This window comes from Impatiens glandulifera, chromosome 1 (assembly GCF_907164915.1).
Source record: "Impatiens glandulifera chromosome 1, dImpGla2.1, whole genome shotgun sequence".
Classification (NCBI taxonomy): domain Eukaryota; kingdom Viridiplantae; phylum Streptophyta; class Magnoliopsida; order Ericales; family Balsaminaceae; genus Impatiens; species Impatiens glandulifera.
In genome coordinates this window covers 60514450-60535136 of record NC_061862.1, presented here as the reverse complement: position 1 = coordinate 60535136, position 20687 = coordinate 60514450, and the positions used below count along the sequence as shown (strand labels likewise).

Below are 20687 nucleotides of genomic sequence, written 5' to 3'. Positions count from 1 at the left end.
GAAATATAAATGGAGAAGTCTTTAAATCTAACAAGTTGAATTTTTTTTTTTACCAATTGCTAGTAGATACAATATTTATTTAAAAGTGAAAAATTCATTGATCATATTCTTCTTTATTGCTACTTTGCTAAGAGTACGTGGACTCTCCTGCAGAACTTATACATTTTTAATGGGATGCACTAACAAATGTCGCCGATTTATGGGTCAAATGGATTGAATAGAGTTTTAATAATAACATCGCGGATGACTGAAAATAAATTCCGCTCATAATGTGGTGGATGATTGTATAGAAAAAAATAAGAGTTTTTGAAGGGAAAAATAAATATTACACACGTTCGCTTCAATCTGAAAAAGGGGTTTATACGCGATGAGATTTTTTCGATCTTATTGACATTTAAAATTCTTACGTTAATTTTTATTTCTTACTTTTTTTTCTTTTTCCTTTGTAACGTTTGAACGTATCTTACACTATTTTCAGTAAAAGTTGATATTTTAATCCTCTCTTTAAGTCTAGCGGCAACAAGATGTGGATATCCTTAACCTCCTTAAGAGGTCCTGAGTTCGAGCTTGTTAGGTGTTAAGTTTTGTGTCTGATAAATGATTAAGTGTGTTTATAGATTATGTGCTTAATCCCTCTCGTGACCACATTTTTATCTCCTCTTATAGCTTAACAACAATAAGATGTGGATATTTTTAGCCTCCTTGAGAGGTTCTGGGTTCGAGCCGATCATGTCGCAAATTCTGTGTCTAGTTAAATGGTTAAGTGTGTTTGCGGACTATGTGCTTAACTCACTTGTGGCCACATTTTACTTCACCAAGGTAGTCCAGTGGTAAGAGTCGACTTAAGAGATCAAAATGTCACGGGTTCGATTCCATCTGGAAACGTTTTGAATTTAAGTGAGAAACCATGACTATGGGGTATCATGCTAATTTTCTTTTAATTCCTTAAAAAATGCCGAATTTTTATATGAAACTAAAAAATTACATTGAAATGTTAAGAATAATACATAAAGTGAATTTAACATTGAATTTTGTAACCGGCATTATTTGTACTCAAATTTTAACATATTTTTCAGTTTTGTTGGGGGGATCAAACTCTTCTGCACGTGCGAGTGATGTCGTGTTTATGTATGGGTATTGGTCAATATTCACCGAGAAAACCACTATGTATTGATCAATTCTCATCTAAAAATTCTAACGAATATCGACAATTTAGGCAATAGCCATCATACTTTTATCGACCATTTCCAATCAAGATATATCTAGTCGATATAGATTAAACCGACAAGATTACTGTCTATACCGACCAAAAAATTTAGTAGTATAATTGATAGAGAAGGAATGTTTGAATAGCTTAAGCAAAAGATTTTGGTATAAGGAGAAGATGAGTAGGATAGAAGATAGGAAGGTGGAATGGGAAGCAACCATAGAAGAGGAAGAACAGCCTAAGCTGAATAATTGTCACAGCCTAACCATAAGAGAATTGGTTACTGAATTAAACCATTTCTTTTAAATTAATTTAAATAATAATTGTCAAATTTAAATGAAGTGATTATGAAATCAAAATTTCATTTCTTTTTAAGTGATCCCCATGCTACGTTATGAAGAGGAAGAACAGCTAAATTAAGCTGTTGAAAAAGATCCATAAGTTGATTGGCAGTGGTACACAATTACAATACAAGAAGGCTTCATTCAATCAGCCTGAAAATCATCAATGATAGACATATATATATATATATTAAATACAAACAAGTTTGAAGTTTTATTTGTCTACACAACAACAAAAGCACTGGATGAACCAGTGAAATGCTTGACAGCCCCGAAAAGAGCCTTGGCAGCACCAAAATGGGAGATTCTGTAAACACCTGAAACAGCTGATTCAGGTATCCTCCATTCTATTGTGGCGTGGCTCCTTGAACTGAGTCTGAAAGGCCTGGACCACTTAAACCGCAGACAGAAATCGTCGTCATCATAAGCTGGGACCCATGTATCCTTTCCTTGGAGATGCTCCACAAGGGCGAATGTTCCTTCTGTCATGAGATCGTTTCTTGGGCTTCCTGACCAGAAAACTACTGTCACCTTGTCTCCTCTCCTGAAGGTTGAGTTGAAAGGTACATCTTCGCTCACATCTCCGAAATTCACCCCTGAAGGAGTTCCATCCACCAGGACAGGGGTTAGCAAGCTTATTTGCTTGTTCAGTAGGTCTGGTGGTTGTGGGCCTGCTATCACTGCTTGGCCACTTATTAGAGCCACTGCTAGTTTCTCGAACTCTTGGATGTACGCGCTCAGGGTATGCGCACCATAAAGCGTCGATGCCCCCTTACATGATGAAAACCAGCAAATTCGTGTAAGTCATTTAAGGTTTAAGGGAAAACCACATATTGTAGGGCTTGTTGTTCCATTAATCCTTTGAAATAACCAGTTTTTACCCTCACCTTTAAATGACCTAACTAATATAATGAAATTGAGTTTAAAAGAAAAAATGAAGGGTTTTTAGTATTTTGATTGATATTTTAAAAGAAGCTATGGTTGATTGGATAATGAATTATCTAATCGATATAATCACAAATTACCCACCTCAACTAATGTGTTATTTTATACCAAACAAAGCAAAAAAAGAAAAGTTGATAATGTAGTTACTGACCTCGTATCTCTGGACCTGGTACTCCTCAAACGTTGTGACGTATTGAGAATAAGTGTTTGTTAAACCAGCTATGACAATATGCGTGCTACTGTCAAACTCTCCGTGCCCTTGGTTTATAAGAACTGTCTTTACAGCTTCACGGAGACGCCTCCCTGCCATTGTTGTGAACTCTGCCACAAACAAATGGCAAAAGGGTAACTAGAACAAACACTTTTTCTTTACAAATTAATTACACTTCAATTGTTAAAGGAAAGGAAAGCAGCACACACCTCCAGGTACACAAAGAATGAGAAACTGACCAATCCGTATGATCTGAATGGGAAGGATTGATGGCTGCAGAAGGTAGATGTTATATATACAAATGATGATATTTTAGTTGAATATTTGAGTTATTGATAGAAAGAAGTGATGGATAATGGGATAGTAGTTTATAATCTTTACCGCCCAATCATAAGGAATCCTCATTTCACCGATATCAAGAAGAATAGGTTTAGGAGATTGACATTCAACTTGTTCCTTTCCTGGTTTCTTTAGTAAATTACGGATCAACCTCCAAAATGGATTCCCCTGAAATTGATGATAATAACAATAAACATGAAAAACTAGTAAACTTTAAATTGAAGGATTCAAATTAGGTTACCTACTTTGTCATCCCCTTGTCTAAAGTCAAATGCCCCCGGTCCATCAGTAGTTCCTGCTGCAAACCCAAACCCCATTGCAGCAGGACATGTTCGAACTACATCGTTTACTCCCTCCTTCTTGGAGATAGTTACATTAAGCTTGGAGAAGTCTATGTAGGCATGCCTGTAATCAATCTTACCCCTTAACTGTTCAGAGGCACTGTTGAAGATTGAGGCAGCTTTTTTGAATTGTCTCTCGCCAATGATACGCGTGCTCTCAAATTCATCAGGGTATCTACAACATGAGAGGAGGAAATGAAGTAATACTACATCCATTTTGTTTCTTTTTCTTTTTTTGAGATAAGGGTATTTTAATATGTAAGAAGAGCAACACAAACAACAACATTTACCCTGGTCCTCTACCATAGCATAACTCGTTCTTTCCATCACAAGTACTATGGTTGAAGTCGCAAGGAAAACCGGTGTCTATGCAAAACGCACCAAACACATTTGGGCTAACATCACCACAGTTTGACTGACAAAAGGCTGAAACAAAGGTAGGCTTCTCAGCCTGTCTCAATGCACTTCTAACACGTCTTGCAACACTAAGTAACCTCGTAACTTGTTTCCCAGAAGTTGGTTTGATCATAGAAGCAATCTCAAGCAATTCACGATTTTCACTAACAGCTGGAGTGATATCTGAGACCCTGCGGTGTGCTGACTCTGCATTAAGTTTGTCAGAGAAAGAATTGTCAACACCTTTCTTGTTGTTAAACCAGTCTTCCATAAACCGCGAAGCTGCTCCTTTGTTATCCCCACTTATCAATGAGTTAGTACGACTCATAGATGTCCCATGAGTTGCAAACCAATTGAAGCTCCCTATTGGTCCCCATTCATCATCCACAAACTTGAGGAGGGTCATTTCTTTATCAACATCGTACTTGTACTTGTTACGTTCTTTTACAGGATTATTCAGATAAGCACTAGGACTCCGGTTCACACCAGCATCTAAAAGCTCCCCTGGAAATTTATAAGAAATTCAAAAATATGTCAGATCTTCCAAGAAAATGTGATTTTAACTTAACAACATATATCAATCCTTACTCACACTGACAGTTCAAAGCTATTTCTACTGGATGGAAGCACTTCAAAAAACTAAGGTGAGATGGCAATGGATTTAGCTCAAAGAACCTTATATTTCATTGACTAACAGAATCCTGAAACTACAATATAATCTATCTACACACCATGTACAAAAGAATGGCTGATAAAACATGTTGAATTCATCATGAAATTGAGATACATTTGATAAAACTGAACATTAAGTGCATAATGCTAAATACTGAATTTGAAGTGACAAATGAGTCAAGTATATGAATAATAAATGTTGAATAAAACAAATAAAAAATATAAATTTTAAGTATTTGGTACCTAAACTGATTTTTGAGTTTTTACTATCATTCGTACCTTTTAGGCACGATTCTTACCACTTGAGCTACCATAATGGATTAATTTACTTTATTAGCGATTGTCTTAATTCAAATAAACATCTCATCTAACATTTTCATGTCATGATCCTCAGATATCTTTATGCATATATGTTTCATGATATGCAAGAAAAAAACAAAGACCTTATTATTACCTTTGTTGATAAAAATTGATCCAGGCTGAAGATTATTATGAGCTTGAATGATGCTTTGCTCAATGCCATCAACAAGGGCATCAAATGACTGTCTAACAAATCCAAGTGATGTGACTATGTAAACAACATATTGCAAATAACCACCAGGACCAGCATGGGTGTGAATACCACTGATAGCTACATTGTTTTCCGTATAGAGGTTGCCATATCTAACAAAAATGAAGCAAAATTATCAGTAGTATGTGCATTTTCCTGCAATGAGGTACATGGAAAAGTAGAAACTTCACCTGGCATTCAATCTCTCGAGCACTTTCATCGTAACAAGTTGAGAACCCATGCACGCGTCAAGATTCACAAAGAGTACCCGACTTCCCTTGGGCTCTGCCACGATAAATGCCCGAGATCGCAACCTGAAGTGCACACCAGAAGCGGCCTGGTCTGTATTAGCATAACCCATCATGTTCACATCAGCTGCAGGTCCTGTGATGTCATAGCTTCCGAGACCAATCAAATAATCTGAAAGTCCTTCAGTTCCTCTGTTACTTTGTAGTAAAAGTAATAAAGGAATCCACAACCACTTCACCATGGATGGCAGCATGTCACTATTAGTTTTTGAAACCTAGAAGTTCTTGATGTTTCTCTCCAAATGGAACCTTTTTCCTGTACCAAAGATATGAAATCCTCATAACATATATCCCAACAGAAAACTTAATACAAGATGGTAAAAAACAACATATGAACTTTTAGACATCTAAAAATGGAAGAACTTGACTGAAGTTGTAATGAATTTAATGTTAATGGCATCTGGGTAATCTTCATAAATTGATTCTCATGTTTTATTTGACTAATGAACGAACTATTTCAGGAAGCAATGAAGAGATTCACTCACAATCACTTTGCATCAGAGAAACTATTATTAAGTCATAGGGAATTGATACTGAAAGAGCAAAAACCCAAGTCTTATATTGTCTTAAATGGCCAAGGTATGAATGAATGAATCAAACCCTGAGCTAATAAGCAAAAGAGGATCCGTACCTGAACATAGAAATGGGTATGCAAAATTCTTCTTCGGCCTGAAAAACTCTGAATGCTCTTCAGAGAAAGAGAAACAAGTAAGATTAAGAGATAGAGAGTGTGAGAGAGAAGTATGGAAATTTCAACAAGTAGCCATGGGAGTTCACTGTTAAGACGACTTAAGGAGTCAAGGAGAAAGAGAAGGAAAAGGAGAAGCGAAATCTCGCTGATCTTGCAATTACTCCAACCATTTATTTATACGTGCAGAGGATCTATTCTCAAAAGAATTTTCTTAAATTATGTTATTTTAATATAGCATCAAAAATATAGAGTTTACATTTTGTCATTTATTTATAACATGTAAAATCCATAATTTATTTTCAATAATAAAAATTTATTTAATATAATTTAAGACCCGAATGGTTAAATTTGGGTTTTTATCGGGCACATTAGAATTTTGAACTTCTTCTTTCAAATCTTATCGTTAAAATTATAAAACGAGATTTTGTCTTAATAATTTTAAACGTTATTAATTTATTATATACGTGATATTTATAAATAAATAAATAAAATATTTATATTACTAATTTAATTAAGAATAAAGAGTTTTGCCTATTAATATTTTAAAATTTCATAATTAAAATATTTAATTTGATCAAATTCGATAATTAAATTAGTAATATATATTTTTTATTTATTAAATTATTTTCCATACAAATGAAATAGATTTAATTTTTCCAAAATGATTTAATCTGATTTTAGTAACATTTTTTACAAAACTAAAAATCATTTTGTAAGAAAAAAAATTACTAATCTAAGTAACATAATAATATATATTTTACAAGTTTAACTTCAAATCTCATATTTTATTATTATTATTTAATTATTAGAAACTAGCATAAATTTAAAATTATATGCCCTCCATTACAACTTAATCCAGTTAATTTTCACAAATTCTTCTAATATTACTTATGATTTAAACCCAATTAATTTTATAGACTTGTATCCAACTGAAATTATATTTATTGTTATAACTCTATCTTTTAAATGGTTAAATGCCTTTTATTTCAAGATTTTTTTTATCATAATTTAGAGCATTAAATTATTGAAGAATTTTTCTATTTTTTATTTATTTATATTCATTCTACTTCGTTTTGGAAGAAAAAACCATCACTATTTATATGATTACCATGTTTAAAATTCTACACTTTGGAAGCACAAAAATCATCACTAATTATATGATTACCATGTTTAAAATTTTGGTTACCGTTCTTATAATTTATGCATAATTTGTCAATAATTTATTCCATATACCCTTTCATATTTTATTATTACTTATTCTAACTATTTGGTAAAAAAAAAATTATGTTAATTATAATTAAACATCGTTTCATCTTCTTTATTTAAAATAAAATAAAAAAATATTTTATATATATTCATACCCTTCATTTTTTTTAAATCTCCTCAATATTAAACATTTTTTTAAATAATCAAATAATTATGAACAAGCTCATGGTTCATTTTTTTTTTTATCATTATTACTTTTCTAAGGGATCTCTTTATAACTTAAAAAAAATTAAAAAAATCATGAACTGGTTTTTCTTCATCGCCATCAACTGAAACATAAAAAATGTATAAAACTTGTTGTCACGTCAACGGTAAGCAAGGTATCTTCTTCATCAAATATAATCATTGGACTTTTCAAAAAATTCAATGTAGTATAATGTTGCATTTCTTATGTACCAGTAAAAATAAAATTCCTATGGATTTTGTCATTTTTTGTGTTGATTATGCTTTTTAAGAAATTAAACATTTGTCTAAAATATATATTAATGATCTATTGTCCTATTTTAACTTAAAGATTGTTTTTATTTTAAAAATTATATATTTTTTGACATCGAAATTTATATTTTCTTTTTGTTCTAATTCAAAAAAATATATAAATATATATATATAGAAGAAAATTCAAGAAAAATATTACTTTAACATCAAACCTCATATTTATTTTATAAAACAATTAGTAACTCAACTTATAATTTTGCATACACTAGACTTACTATTCCATCACAATACTAAATGAATCTTTTCAAAACTCTATATCTTCAAATTTACTTTTTACTCATTCATTTTCATTTTATCTAATATAAATAAATATCATTTTTGTAGCTAAAATCCTCAAATGATATAAGAAGAAATAGTGAGAACATAAATCATATTGGTAGAGTATGTTTACCAAATATATTAACTTTATTGTGCAGTTTCCTATAATGGGAAAACAAAGAAGCATAGATGAAGCTTCTTCCATTTGGAATTGGGATTTTCACATACAAGGACAATCATTTTTTTTTTTTATTTTATATAATAAATGTTTGATGTTACTTATAGGTTTGTTTCATCTGGGATTGTTATTATTTTTAATTATTTGATAAAAAATAGTTTATTTGATAACAATTTTAAGCATCTTCCTATTTCACATTTTAAAATAATATAAAGAATGTCTCTTTTTCCAGTTTTTCTATAATCAAATAAAATTATTGCTTAATTTTTTATTGAAAAAAATATTAAATCAAGTTAACACAAAATTTACAAAGTAAGTTTTCATAAAATTTGTTTATTTAAGTGACATTAGTTTAACAAATGTTTTGCTCCAACTTAAAATTGGAGCTCTTTCCATGTTGGTGTGCTAACTATGATGTTACACTACTATTTTCTTTTTTTAAACCCAAAAATTGTGATACTCATGGTGTAGTTGAATGTAGTGTTACAAGTTCAGATTTTGATTTGTTCTCAAACTCCACTTTCTTGTTAAATTTTATCTTGAAATGTGTTAAATTTTTGCTCTGATCACAAGAAGATATAAGAGGTGTAGCATATAACATAAGTGTACCATCAAAAACAATATTTTGACTAATTATAATTTTTCTAGTTTCAGGACACCATAACTTGTACCCCTTTACACCGGACTTCCAACCGATGAAAATACACTTCATAGATCGAACCTCCAATTTTCCTTCATCAACATGAGAATACGTCGAACAACCAAAAATTCTCAAATTAGAATAACTAGAAGGCATACCATACCATACTTCTTGTAAAGTCTATTTATTAATTGTAGTTGACGGAAAACGGTTGACAAGGAAACATGATAAAGCTGCAGCTTCAACCCAAAAAACTCTGATAAATCAACATTAAGGAGCATATAACACATTTTCTCCGTCAAAGTTCTATTCATCCTCTCTACCACACTATTATGTTATAGATTCTTAGACATTGTGTGGTGACTTATGATTTCTTCAATTCTACATAGATAATAACATTCTTCAAAGCAGAACTCTAAACCATTATCAGTACGCAGACGTTTTTATTTATTTCCATGTCTATTTCTCCATCATAGTCTTCCAATCCTTAAACTTAACACATCACTATTTTTATTCAAGAAGAAAACTCAAACTTTTTTTGGAGAAATCATCGATAACCGTCAGCATATAACAAGAACCTCCCATAGACACCATTGACGGTCCCCAAAGATCAGAGTGAATATAATCAAATGTTCCTTTAGTGTTGTGGATTACTTTAGAGAACCTAACTCTTTTCTGATTCGATGACGCAATGCTCACAAAACTTCAATTTACTAATACTCTCCGCCCATAAAGAAGTCTTCGTTTTCTCAACTCAGTCATGCCATTTTCACTCATATAACCAAGTCGCATATGCCATAATTTTGTGATATCATCATCAAATAACAAGGAGGTAGTGACAATAACATCGCCTACAATTTTGGAGTTTTTAAGAACATATAATATGTCATGTTTTCTTTCAACTTTCATCACGATAATAACACCTCTACTAACCTTCATAACTCCACATTCAACAGTGTACTTGAAACCTTTTGAATCGAGGGTACTGAGAGAAATGAAATCTCTCTTCAAATTAAGAACATGTCTCACATCATCAAGTTTTTGAACAACTCCATTAAACATCTTATTTTTTATTATTCATATACCCACAACCTTGCATGATGAATTGTCTTCCATTAATACATCACCTTAGAAAACTGTATCATATGTTGAAAACCAGTCCCGATTGGGACAAATATGATACGTACAACCAGAATCGAGTATCCAATCATCTTGCGATCTTGCATCACAAACAAAAGCCATGAGGAGTTCATTGTCTACAGCGTTAGTAATACTAGTTTTGCCGCAACTTTTTGTCTTTTTTCAGTCAGAATATCATCCTCTTTCTTAATTTTATTTTGTAGCTTCCAACACTCATATTTTATGTGGCCTTCTTTCTTGCAGTAATTGCAAGTCTTCCAAAGTTTTCTTGAATTTGATTCATTTTTCTGATAATATTCTGAACTATTTTCTTGGGTTCTCTCTCGAACAATAAAGCTATCTACCAGACCATCAGAATAATCAACAAGAAGTTTCATTTTCTCCTTAGAGAATAATGCATTATAAACATCATTCGTGGTGATAATATCATGACTAAATAACATAGTATCATAAAACGTGATATATGATGGGAGCAACGAAGACAACAAAATTAAAGCTAGATCTTAATCATTATACTTGAATACAAGACCTCCAGATCAATAACAATTTCTTTAAATGTTGTTAAATGCTCTTGTAGAACTGTACCTTCAAATATGCGATTAAAATATAAATTATTCTTTAGATGTAGCTTACTAGTAAGACTTTTGTCAAACATATTTTTTTTAGGTTCATTCATAACCCAACAACACTCGTCTCCTTCAGAACATATTATAGAATATTGTTGGATAGATGTAGATGTATATGAGACATAACTTTGCGATCCTTCCTCGTTTCTCTTCTATTGTCCACGAATGGGGCATTTTATCAAACTCTAATAGAGTTTCGTACAAATCCATCTAAGTGAGCAAATATCACATCTTTATCTGTCATAAAGAAAATCTACTGTTGTGATCCAATAACGAAATGTCATACTTCATACTTGACATCTCCAAAAATATATATAGTCTCAAAATTAAAAAATTCTCAATGCACTGATACCAATTGAAAAACATGATATGGATCTAAGACTAATCAAGATAAATAAGAGATGAATATTAACCAAGAAAACACGTAAATAATATAAGATTTACGTGGAAACCCAAGACAGAAAAAACCACAGGTAGAAGAGGAAAAATTCACTATAGTTAAAATAGAAGAGTAAAAACTTTGATAGAGAAAATAATAGAAGATTAAAAACTTTGATAGAGAATATAATAGAAGATTAAAAACTTTGATAGAGAAACTTTTATTCCACTACTTTCACTTCTCTTTCCAGATAGTTCTTAAAAGTTTGTGTAATCTTTCAGATTGTAAACTTTATTTTATATGAACTCTGTATTACCCATTATAAATAATTTTATAGTGGATGGTTTAAGCGGCTTAAGGGTCCCGTGGTTTTTTACTCTTGATAAAAGGGTTTCCACGCTAAAAATTTTGTCTCTTTCTTTTCATTGTCTGCTTGGTTGAATGAAGATTGATAGCTTATAAACAGGGCACTAAAACTAAAAGAAATATGTTCCGCATTATGTTCTTTTTATCAACAAGTGGTATCAGAGCAGGTTGTAGTCTTTGTGCTGTTTATAATAATGGAGAGAGATATGAGGAGAATGATTACTCTTAATGGCTCTAATTATCATGTGTGGAAATGGAAGATGGAAGATCTTCTTTACGTTAAATATTAATATTAACCCGTGTTTGCTGAAGAAAAGCCAAAAGATAAAACCGATTAGCAATGGACCTTGAGTGATCGTCAGGTGTGCGACTACATTAGGCAATGGGTGGATGATAATGTTCTCAACCATGTTAGTGAAGAGATACACGCGAATGGTCTATGGAGAAAACTTGAAGAGTTATATGCTTGGAAGATTGGTAACAACAAATTATTTCTGATCAAACAGATGATGGGCTTGAAGCACCAAGATGGAAGCACCATGTCCGATCACTTGAATATATTTCAGGGGATTATTAATTAGCTAGTTGTAATGAGTATCAAGTTAGATGATGAAGTGCAAGGGTTATGGATTCTTGGTACACTACCAGACTCATGGGAGACGTTCAGAGCGTCACTGTCTAACTCTGCCGCAAATGGTATTTGTACTATGGAGGTGGTGAAGAATAGCGTCCTCAATGAAGAGAGGAGAAGAAAATATCAAGGTTCTTCTTTGCATTCTGATGTCTTACTTACTGAAAGAAGAGGGAGAACTAAAATTAGAGGCCTTAATGAGAGGAGTAGAAACAAAAGAAGATCTGGTGACAATTCTAATACTGAGTATTATCATTTTGGCAAAAAAGGACACATTAAGAAATTTTTCCGAACGTTCCTACGAGAGAACAAAAATACAAATGATAAAGAAAGGAAATTCGATGACATGACAAACATGAGAAAATCAATTGTACCACCGATGATTTTTTTAGTTTGTATGACGATGATGTTAATCTCGCTTGTCAGGAGACTAGCTAGGTGATTGATAGCAGTGTTTCAATACATGCCACATCGGGGAGGGATTTCTTCACATACTACACTTCTAGTGATTTTGTGCTCCGGAGTATGCAATGACGGGAAAACTAACTATTAAGTCTGATATCTATAGCTTTGGTGTTGTTCTATTGGAGTTGATCACAGGTAGAAAGGCAATTGATAATACTAAGTGGCAGGAGAACATAATCTTGTTGCCTAGGTAAGTTAACTATCTTAAACATGTCTTCTTTTTGTCAACTAACTGGCTTGGTTTCTATTAAATTGATTTTTTTTTCACATTTTTCACATTCCTACTTTTTGTTGGTTCACTCACGATGCTTTGATTACAAATTCTAGCCTTTATTTTTTTTCTAATTTTCTTTCTTTTCAACCTTCTGTTACTTCTTCCAGAATTTAGTAGAACCTTCCCTTTTCGATCAAAGGACTGGATTTTGATTTCTCAAGAATATCAAAATTACTTAGAATTGGGTTTTTCATTTTCCTCCTTATTAACTCTTAATCAACTACAGATATTTTGAAGAAATTGAATTGAGGCATTGATTGGGTTTACGAAATAAAAGATTAAAAATAATTCAGAAAATGTAAATGATCTTTGAAGAAAAAAATATTAACTTATCAATCTGATTTTGATACAAATTGGAGAATTTGTAAGGGGAGGTTTAAGATCTGTCATCTAGATAAGTTTCGGTACAGAGAGTAAATAATTGATTTTGGAAATTAGTTTATTATACTTTAAAACAAATTAATTACATCTTTCTTCGATGGTTATAATTGTTATGGGTAGAAATGTCACCGTTATGGGCATATATAATCATCGGTCCAACAAATTAGATATAGAGGAGATTAAATATTATGAAGACTTTGTCCCATAATAGAGTTTACTTTTTGTAGGACACAAACAAGTGTCCCCGCTTGAAAAAGAAGTTATGCGTTGACAATATATTGATAGTTTTAATGTGGAGCATTGCTATAAGTTGTTCGATAAGATGATTATATATAATTGTAGAATTATCTTGGAAGGAAACAATTTCAAAAATGGAAATTCCAAGAATGAAATGTTATTAGACTATCCATAATAGGGTATCAAAATTTTCATTTAATACCCTGCCACGTCAGCTTAACACATATTTTAACACCCACTTTTTAGCATATCCTACAGCAGAGTGTTATTCAAGGTATCAAATTACTTTTTCACTTTCTCTCACTTCCACATTATTTATACATAATTTCATATTTTTAAACCATGGGTAATTCATCATGTTTTGGTTCGAAGGCTGTATATTTGGGTTTTGAACTTGATTTGAAAATAAGTTGTAGTTTTGTGAAGGATCCAAGATTTCAAAAGAAATGTGATACAAACAAGGATGATAATATGGTGGAAAATTTCAGATTTTTTTTGGTATCCAAATGACACAAACCAAGTCTCTATTTATAAATCTCGAAAAATAAAAAATAATGATATATATATATATATATATTTGATCAATTATCATGCAAAAGTGTATTTAAAAAAGAAAATAAAAACAAAAAAGTAACCACCAGCGCTGCCACTTGACACACTGTGATTGGGCCACATCAAATTTGGTCCCGTATCAAAATTTGATACTCATATTTTAACACTTAATTTTGATACTCTGCTGCACCATTTGATATTATTTTAACACCCATTTGATACCTTATTTGACACCCTGTTGTGGATAGTCTTAGGAACAAATCAATGAGAATAATTAATTTGATACTTGATTGAAGATTTGATGTTGATTGGCAAATCAATCATAATTGATTTGATTTTTATTTTATTGGATTTTATTTTTATTTTATTGATATTTTATTTTATTTTATTGATATGTAATTTTCACTATTTAAGCACTAAACTTTTTATGTAATACGAAGCAAATACAAGCAATAAAATATTACTTTCCCTCTTTCAAAATTCTACATGGTATCATAGCTAAAGTTTTGTTCTTGAGCTATAAAATCTAATCTTCCGCTGCCTTCATCAATTGTTACTTTAGCCATTGATGGAAGCTCTATTAATTATTATTATTATTATTATTATTCTATTTTTTTCTATTTTATTGTTGTATTCGAGAGAATATTTTATTTATCAACACCTAGCGACACTTCGACGATTTGAACGTCACTCGCTGTCATCAACATTCAGCGACACTCCGGCGATTCGAACGTCACTCGCTGTCATCAACATTCAGCGACACTTCGGCGATTCGAACGTCACTCACTATCATCAACATCAAACGACACTCCGGCGATTCGAACGTCACTCGTTGTCATCAACATTCAGTGACACTCCGACGATTCGAACGTCACTCTCTGTCATTAACATTCAGCGACACTCCGACGATTCAAATGTCACTCCTGTCATCAAATTCCAATAAAACTCTGACAATTCAAAGTCTTTTCACTGCCATTTCATCCCATCGGCAACACCCTCTTCAATCTCTGCCCAATGCTCTATTGCACCCCTCTACGTTACATCCCGCAATCAGGTGACTGACATACTCACCAAGGCGATTCGAGGAAGTATGTGGCAAGTTTGGTAGTTTCAACATCTACTACGTACCCAACTTGTGGGGGAGTGTAGAATTATCTTGGAAGGAAACAATTTCAAGAATGAAATGTTATTAGTAACAAATTAATGAAAATAATTGATTTGCTATTTGATTAAAGATTTGCTGTTGATTTTCAAATCAATTATAATTGATTTGATTTTTATTTTATTGGATTTAATTTTTATTTTTATTTTATTTTATTGATATGTAATTTTCATTATTTAAGCACTAGACTTCTTATGTAATACAAAACAAATATAATATATTATTTTCCCTCTCTCAAAATTCTACAATAATATTTATTGGAAAAAACTTTGAGAGTCAAAGATTTCATCCAATCTATCGTTCTTTGGATGAAGTATTATTTACGGTGAAATTCTTACGAATGATATGTGCATGAAAAAATATTGTATTGTGGCTAGTCGTATGTGTAACGAAAATGTTGAACAATAACTCACTCATTTCTGTATTGTCGAGGGGTAATTAGTATTTAAAGTATTTTGTGGAGTATTAATGTGATTCATTGGGTGATGCTCGACTCTTTCGGTTGTTGTTAGGAAGTTTGGATTGATGTGGCTGATATGGTAGACCTACAAATTTGGGTTATCATCTCAATTATTTTTTGTTGAATTGTTTAGTTAGAGAAAATCGTCGAACTTTTAATGATCATAGTCGTCCGATAAGTATCATTTATAATGCTATTATTATGACATTTTTTTGAGATTCGTTCGATAAAAACCAATATATTTTGTCAGATAGTTAATCGTTATTCTTAAAATTTAAGGGTGCAATAACTTATTAAGTACAATTTTTTTTTTCATATCATGTTTTATCGTTGTATTTAGTTTTTTTTTATATTTTTAATATAATATATTTTAAAAAGAAAAATAAATTTTAAAAAATAAATAAATAAAAAGGGATATATTATTAATTTAAAATCTTCAACATGCATTTTTATCCAAATTTAAAATAATAAATCTGAAAATAATAATTTTTAAATAAAACATATAATCTAATAAAAAATTATTTATTAATAAGATTCATTATGGAAAATAATATAAAATTATAAATATTAATAAAATTATAATTATTTTATAATTATTTTATAAACAAATAATAATTTAAAAAAAAATATTAATATCGAATTTAAAATTGAAAAAAATGTTAAATCATAAATTATATAACATTTTAGCTTTTAAATATTTTTTCATAATCTATAAGTAAATATTACCAAACTATATTAAAATTTTATAATTTTATTAATTTGAAAAATAAATAATAATATATTTGTAATATAAGCTAATGTATAAAATACAAAACAAAATTTTATATTATAATTGTAATATAAATAATATAATATAAAATTATTAATAAAATAATAATTTTTAAAATTATTTACAAACTTATTATTAACTATTAAATATAAACTTATAATATTTAATAAAAATAATTATATTAAAATATATAAAATTTAAAATTAATTTTAATACAGAATATATTTAGTATAATTATATATTGTTTTTAATAATAATAAAATATTTGAAACTAAATTATAATTTATAAACTTTAATATTTATATTTGAAGATTTAATATATATATATATATATATATATATATATATATTTATTTATTTATTTATTTAGATATATTAGTTATTTTAAAATAAATATAATTAAATTTTAAAAGTAAATGTTTTTTTAAAAAATAATTTAATTTATATTAACTCTTTGAAAATATATTAATTTTTTAACTATTTTTTTGTTAATAAATTTACTTTCTAAAAATAGTATATTATAAGTTTTTAAGTTAAAAATTATAATCTAGTTTTATTTTTAATATATAATTTTTATTTTATTTAATAATTTAAAATAATTAAAATTATAAAAATATATTTATAAAAATAAATAATTATTAAATTGAACAAGACAATAAGTTTATTATGAGATTGATTTCTTCACCTATTCTCTTCATCTTGTTACTTTACTTACTCTTTATAGAACTTTCCCCTTTTCAAAAAAATTATTAAATTTTGATTTCTCAATAATAACAAAATTAGTTAATTGAATTTTAGATTATCCTTCTTATTAACTATAAAAAGAAAAATAATCTGATTTAAATTGTGTAATGAAAGATTAAACAAAATTCAGATAAGATAATGCAAGAAAGGATTTTAAAAAAAATAATTGTTTCAGAAAGTACTTTATTATAAATTAAATTTTGTGTTACCACAATGTTACTCAGTGCTTCATAACACTTCAAGTCAAAATTATTAATAGATTATCTATTTATAATAAAATATATAAAAGTTAAAATTAATTTTAAAAAAGAATTTATTTAATATAATTATATATTATATTTAAATAATAATAAAATATTTTTAACTAAATTATAATTTATAAACTTTAATATTTATATTTGAAGATTTAATATATATATATATATATATATATATATATATATATTATATTTAGATATATTAGTTATTTTAAAATAAATAAAATTAATTTTTTTCTAATAAATAATTTAATTTATATTAACTCTTTGAAAATATATTAATTTTTTAACTATTTTTTTTGTTAATAAATTTACTTACTAAAAATAATATATTTTAAGTTTTTAAATTATCCTTCTTATTAACATCTTAGTCAATCCCAAAAATTCAGATGAAATTTAACGCACTAGATTGGCTAATTGTATAATGAAAGATTAAGCAAAATTCAGATAATGCAGGAAAATGCAGGGAAGGATTTTAAAAAAAATAATTGTTTTGAAAAGTACTTTATTATATATTAAATATTGTTTAACACAACATTACTTAGTGCTTTACACTTTACACGAGGCAAAAGTATTTATCTATTTATAATAAAATATATAAAAGTTAAAATTAATTTTAATAAAGAATATATTTAATATAATTATATATTAATTTTAAATAATAATAAAATATTTGTAACTAAACTATAATTTATAAACTTTAATATTTATATTTGAAGATTTAATATATATATATATATATATATATATATATATATATATATATATATTAGTTATTTTAAAATAAATAAAATTTAATTTTAAAAGTAAATATTTTCTAAAAAATAATTTAATTTATATTAACTCTTTAAAAATATATTAATTTTTTAATTATTATTTTTGTTAATAAATTTACTTTCTAAAAATAGTATATTATAAGTTTTTAAGTTAAATATTATAATCTAGTTTTATTTATAATATATAAATTTTATTTTATTTAATAATTTAAAATAATTAAAATTATAAAATATGTTTATAAAAATAAATAATTATTAAATTGAACGGGCAATAAGTTTATTATGAAATTGATTTCTTCACAAATTCTTTTATCTTGTTATTTTACATAATACTCTTCTTACTTTTTCTAAAACCTCCACCATTGAAAAAAACTTTGATTTTGAAAAATTTAGATGAAATTGAACCTGAACATATTGAGTAAAAAAAAAAACAATTGTAAAATGAAAGATTAAACAAAATTCAGATAAAGCAATAAAGGATTTTGAAAAAAATAATTGTTTGAGAAAGTACTTTATTATAAATTAAATCTTGTGTTATAATGTTAATATGCTTTACTTGGAGTCAAAATTATTTATAGTTTATCTATTTATAATAAAATATATAAAAGTTAAAATTAATTTTAATAAAGAATTTATTTAATATAATTATATATTATTTTAAATAATAATAAAATATTTGTAACTAAATTATAATTTATAAACTTTAATATTTATATTTGAAGATTTAATCTATATATATAAATTATATATTTAGATATATTAGTTATTTTAAAATAAATAAAAGTAACTTTTAAAAGTAAATATTTTCTAAAAAATAATTTAATTTATATTAACTCTTTGAAAATATTTTAATTTTTTAATTATTTTTTTGAAAATATATTAATTTATTTCAAGAAATAGTATATTATAAGTTTTTAAGTTATATATTATAATCTAGTTTTATTTTTAATATATAATTTTTTTATTTAATAATTTAAAATAATTAAAATTATAAAAATATATTTATAAAAATAAATAACTATTAAATTGAACGGGGTAATAAGTCAGGGTGTCAATTCAGATGGGTCGGGTGGGTTCGAGTCGGGTTGAAGAAGGTGCATTATAACAAAATTTTCAACCCGAACCCGAACCAACCTGAAAACAACAAACCCGAACCCGAACCCAGACCAACTCGACCAACCCGACTAACCCGAAATATGTTTTTTGCTTAATAATAATACTTTAATTTAAATACAAAATAATTAAATTGGCATAAACATAATAATTATGTTTAGAAAATTTAAAATTTTCACAAAATAAATATTACACAACGAAATTATGATATCATTATAAAAAAAGTCTTCAATCATCACAAAAGTATTTTCAAGTTCAGACTCCATTTCTTCATCGTTGTACACCTTTTTGTATAAGCCCAACCTTGAAATAAGATATGAAATTAAAAGAAATTAAACTTTAAAATTTTCTAAAAATATATTAATTTAAATTACTTACTTTTTAATATTAAGTATCAATACTAATGTCTGAAATCTAAATGATCTATTTTCTCATAGTTTAAGTAGTATTTGAGCCATCGTCCCCATTTATGAATAAACTCATAATATTTTCTAACTCCACCTCAGTATTTTCTACAAAAAGAAAATATTAGTCAAAGAATCGAACAAATAACTTTAAAATGAAAATAAAAAGGAATGTATATTGAAAAGAAGTCGAAAGATGAAAAGAAAAATGAATAGTTAGAAAGACGGAAGGAAGAAAAGGAATAGAAATTAAGGATATAGGTTAGGCCCGTTAGGGTTAGGGTTTTTTTTGTAAGGTAGAAAAATTATTTTTTTTATTAATATATTAGGTGGGTCGGATTGGGTGGGTGGGTTCGGGTTGATGAGTGACCTGATTTTTTAATTTAGGTCAACCCGGGTTGACCCGAACCCAACCCAACCTAATTTTATATTTCAGATTATATTTTGGGTCTGACCCGAAAACTCCCAATCCTAACCCAATATTCTTCGGGTCGACTCGTGTCGGGTTGGCGGGTCGAGTTCATTTTTGACACTCCTAGTAATAAGTTTGAAATCGATTTCTTCACAAATTCTATTCTCCTTTCTACTTTACATAATACTCTTCTTACCCTTCATAGAACCTTCCCCTTTTCAAAAAAACTATTAGATTTTGATTTATCAAGAATAACAAAATTACTTAATTGAGTTTTAGATTATCCTTCACCCAAAAATTCAGATAAAATTGAACCGACTTTGTTGGGTAAAAAGAATAGCAATCTTATTCAAATGGTACAATGAAAGATTAAACAAAATTCAGATAATGTAATGAAATTTTTTGAAAAAAAAAATTGTTTTGGAAAGTACTTTATTATTAATTTATTATAAATTAAATTTTGTGTACTACAATGTTACTTATTGGTTTATCTTTTTATTTATATTTTATCTATTTATAATAAAATATATAAAAGTTAAAATATATTAATAAAGAATATATTTAATATAGTTATATATTATTTTTAAATAATAATAAAATATTTTAAACTAAATTATAATTTATAAACTTTACTATTTATATTTGAAGATTTATATATATATATATATATATATTAATAATATTTAGATATATTAGTTATT

General features: G+C 28.1%; 1 protein-coding gene across 1 annotated transcript; it reads right to left on the bottom strand.

Moving 5' to 3' along the window:
• Positions 1-1602: 1602 nt before the first annotated feature.
• Positions 1603-6143, bottom strand: LOC124915876 (neutral ceramidase 1-like). Its single transcript, XM_047456628.1, has 9 exons — positions 5942-6143; positions 5194-5566; positions 4907-5115; positions 3675-4284; positions 3289-3559; positions 3086-3211; positions 2914-2977; positions 2645-2814; positions 1603-2319 (listed from the first exon to the last, which is right to left on the bottom strand). Exons 2-9 carry the CDS (start codon positions 5502-5504, stop codon positions 1771-1773), a joined length of 2310 nt encoding a protein of 769 aa, XP_047312584.1. The 5' UTR covers positions 5505-5566; positions 5942-6143; the 3' UTR covers positions 1603-1770.
• Between the last annotated feature and the right edge of the window lie 14544 nt (positions 6144-20687).

Coding starts and splice junctions, on each gene's coding strand:
- LOC124915876 (XM_047456628.1), bottom strand. CDS start 5,504: ATGCTGCCATCCATGGTGAAGTGGTTGTGGATTCCTTTATTACTTTTA. Junction 5,116..5,193: donor CTCGAGAGATTGAATGCCAG/GTGAAGTTTCTA, acceptor CATTTTTGTTAG/ATATGGCAACCTCTATACGG. Junction 4,285..4,906: donor ATCAATTTTTATCAACAAAG/GTAATAATAAGG, acceptor ATAAATTTCCAG/GGGAGCTTTTAGATGCTGGT.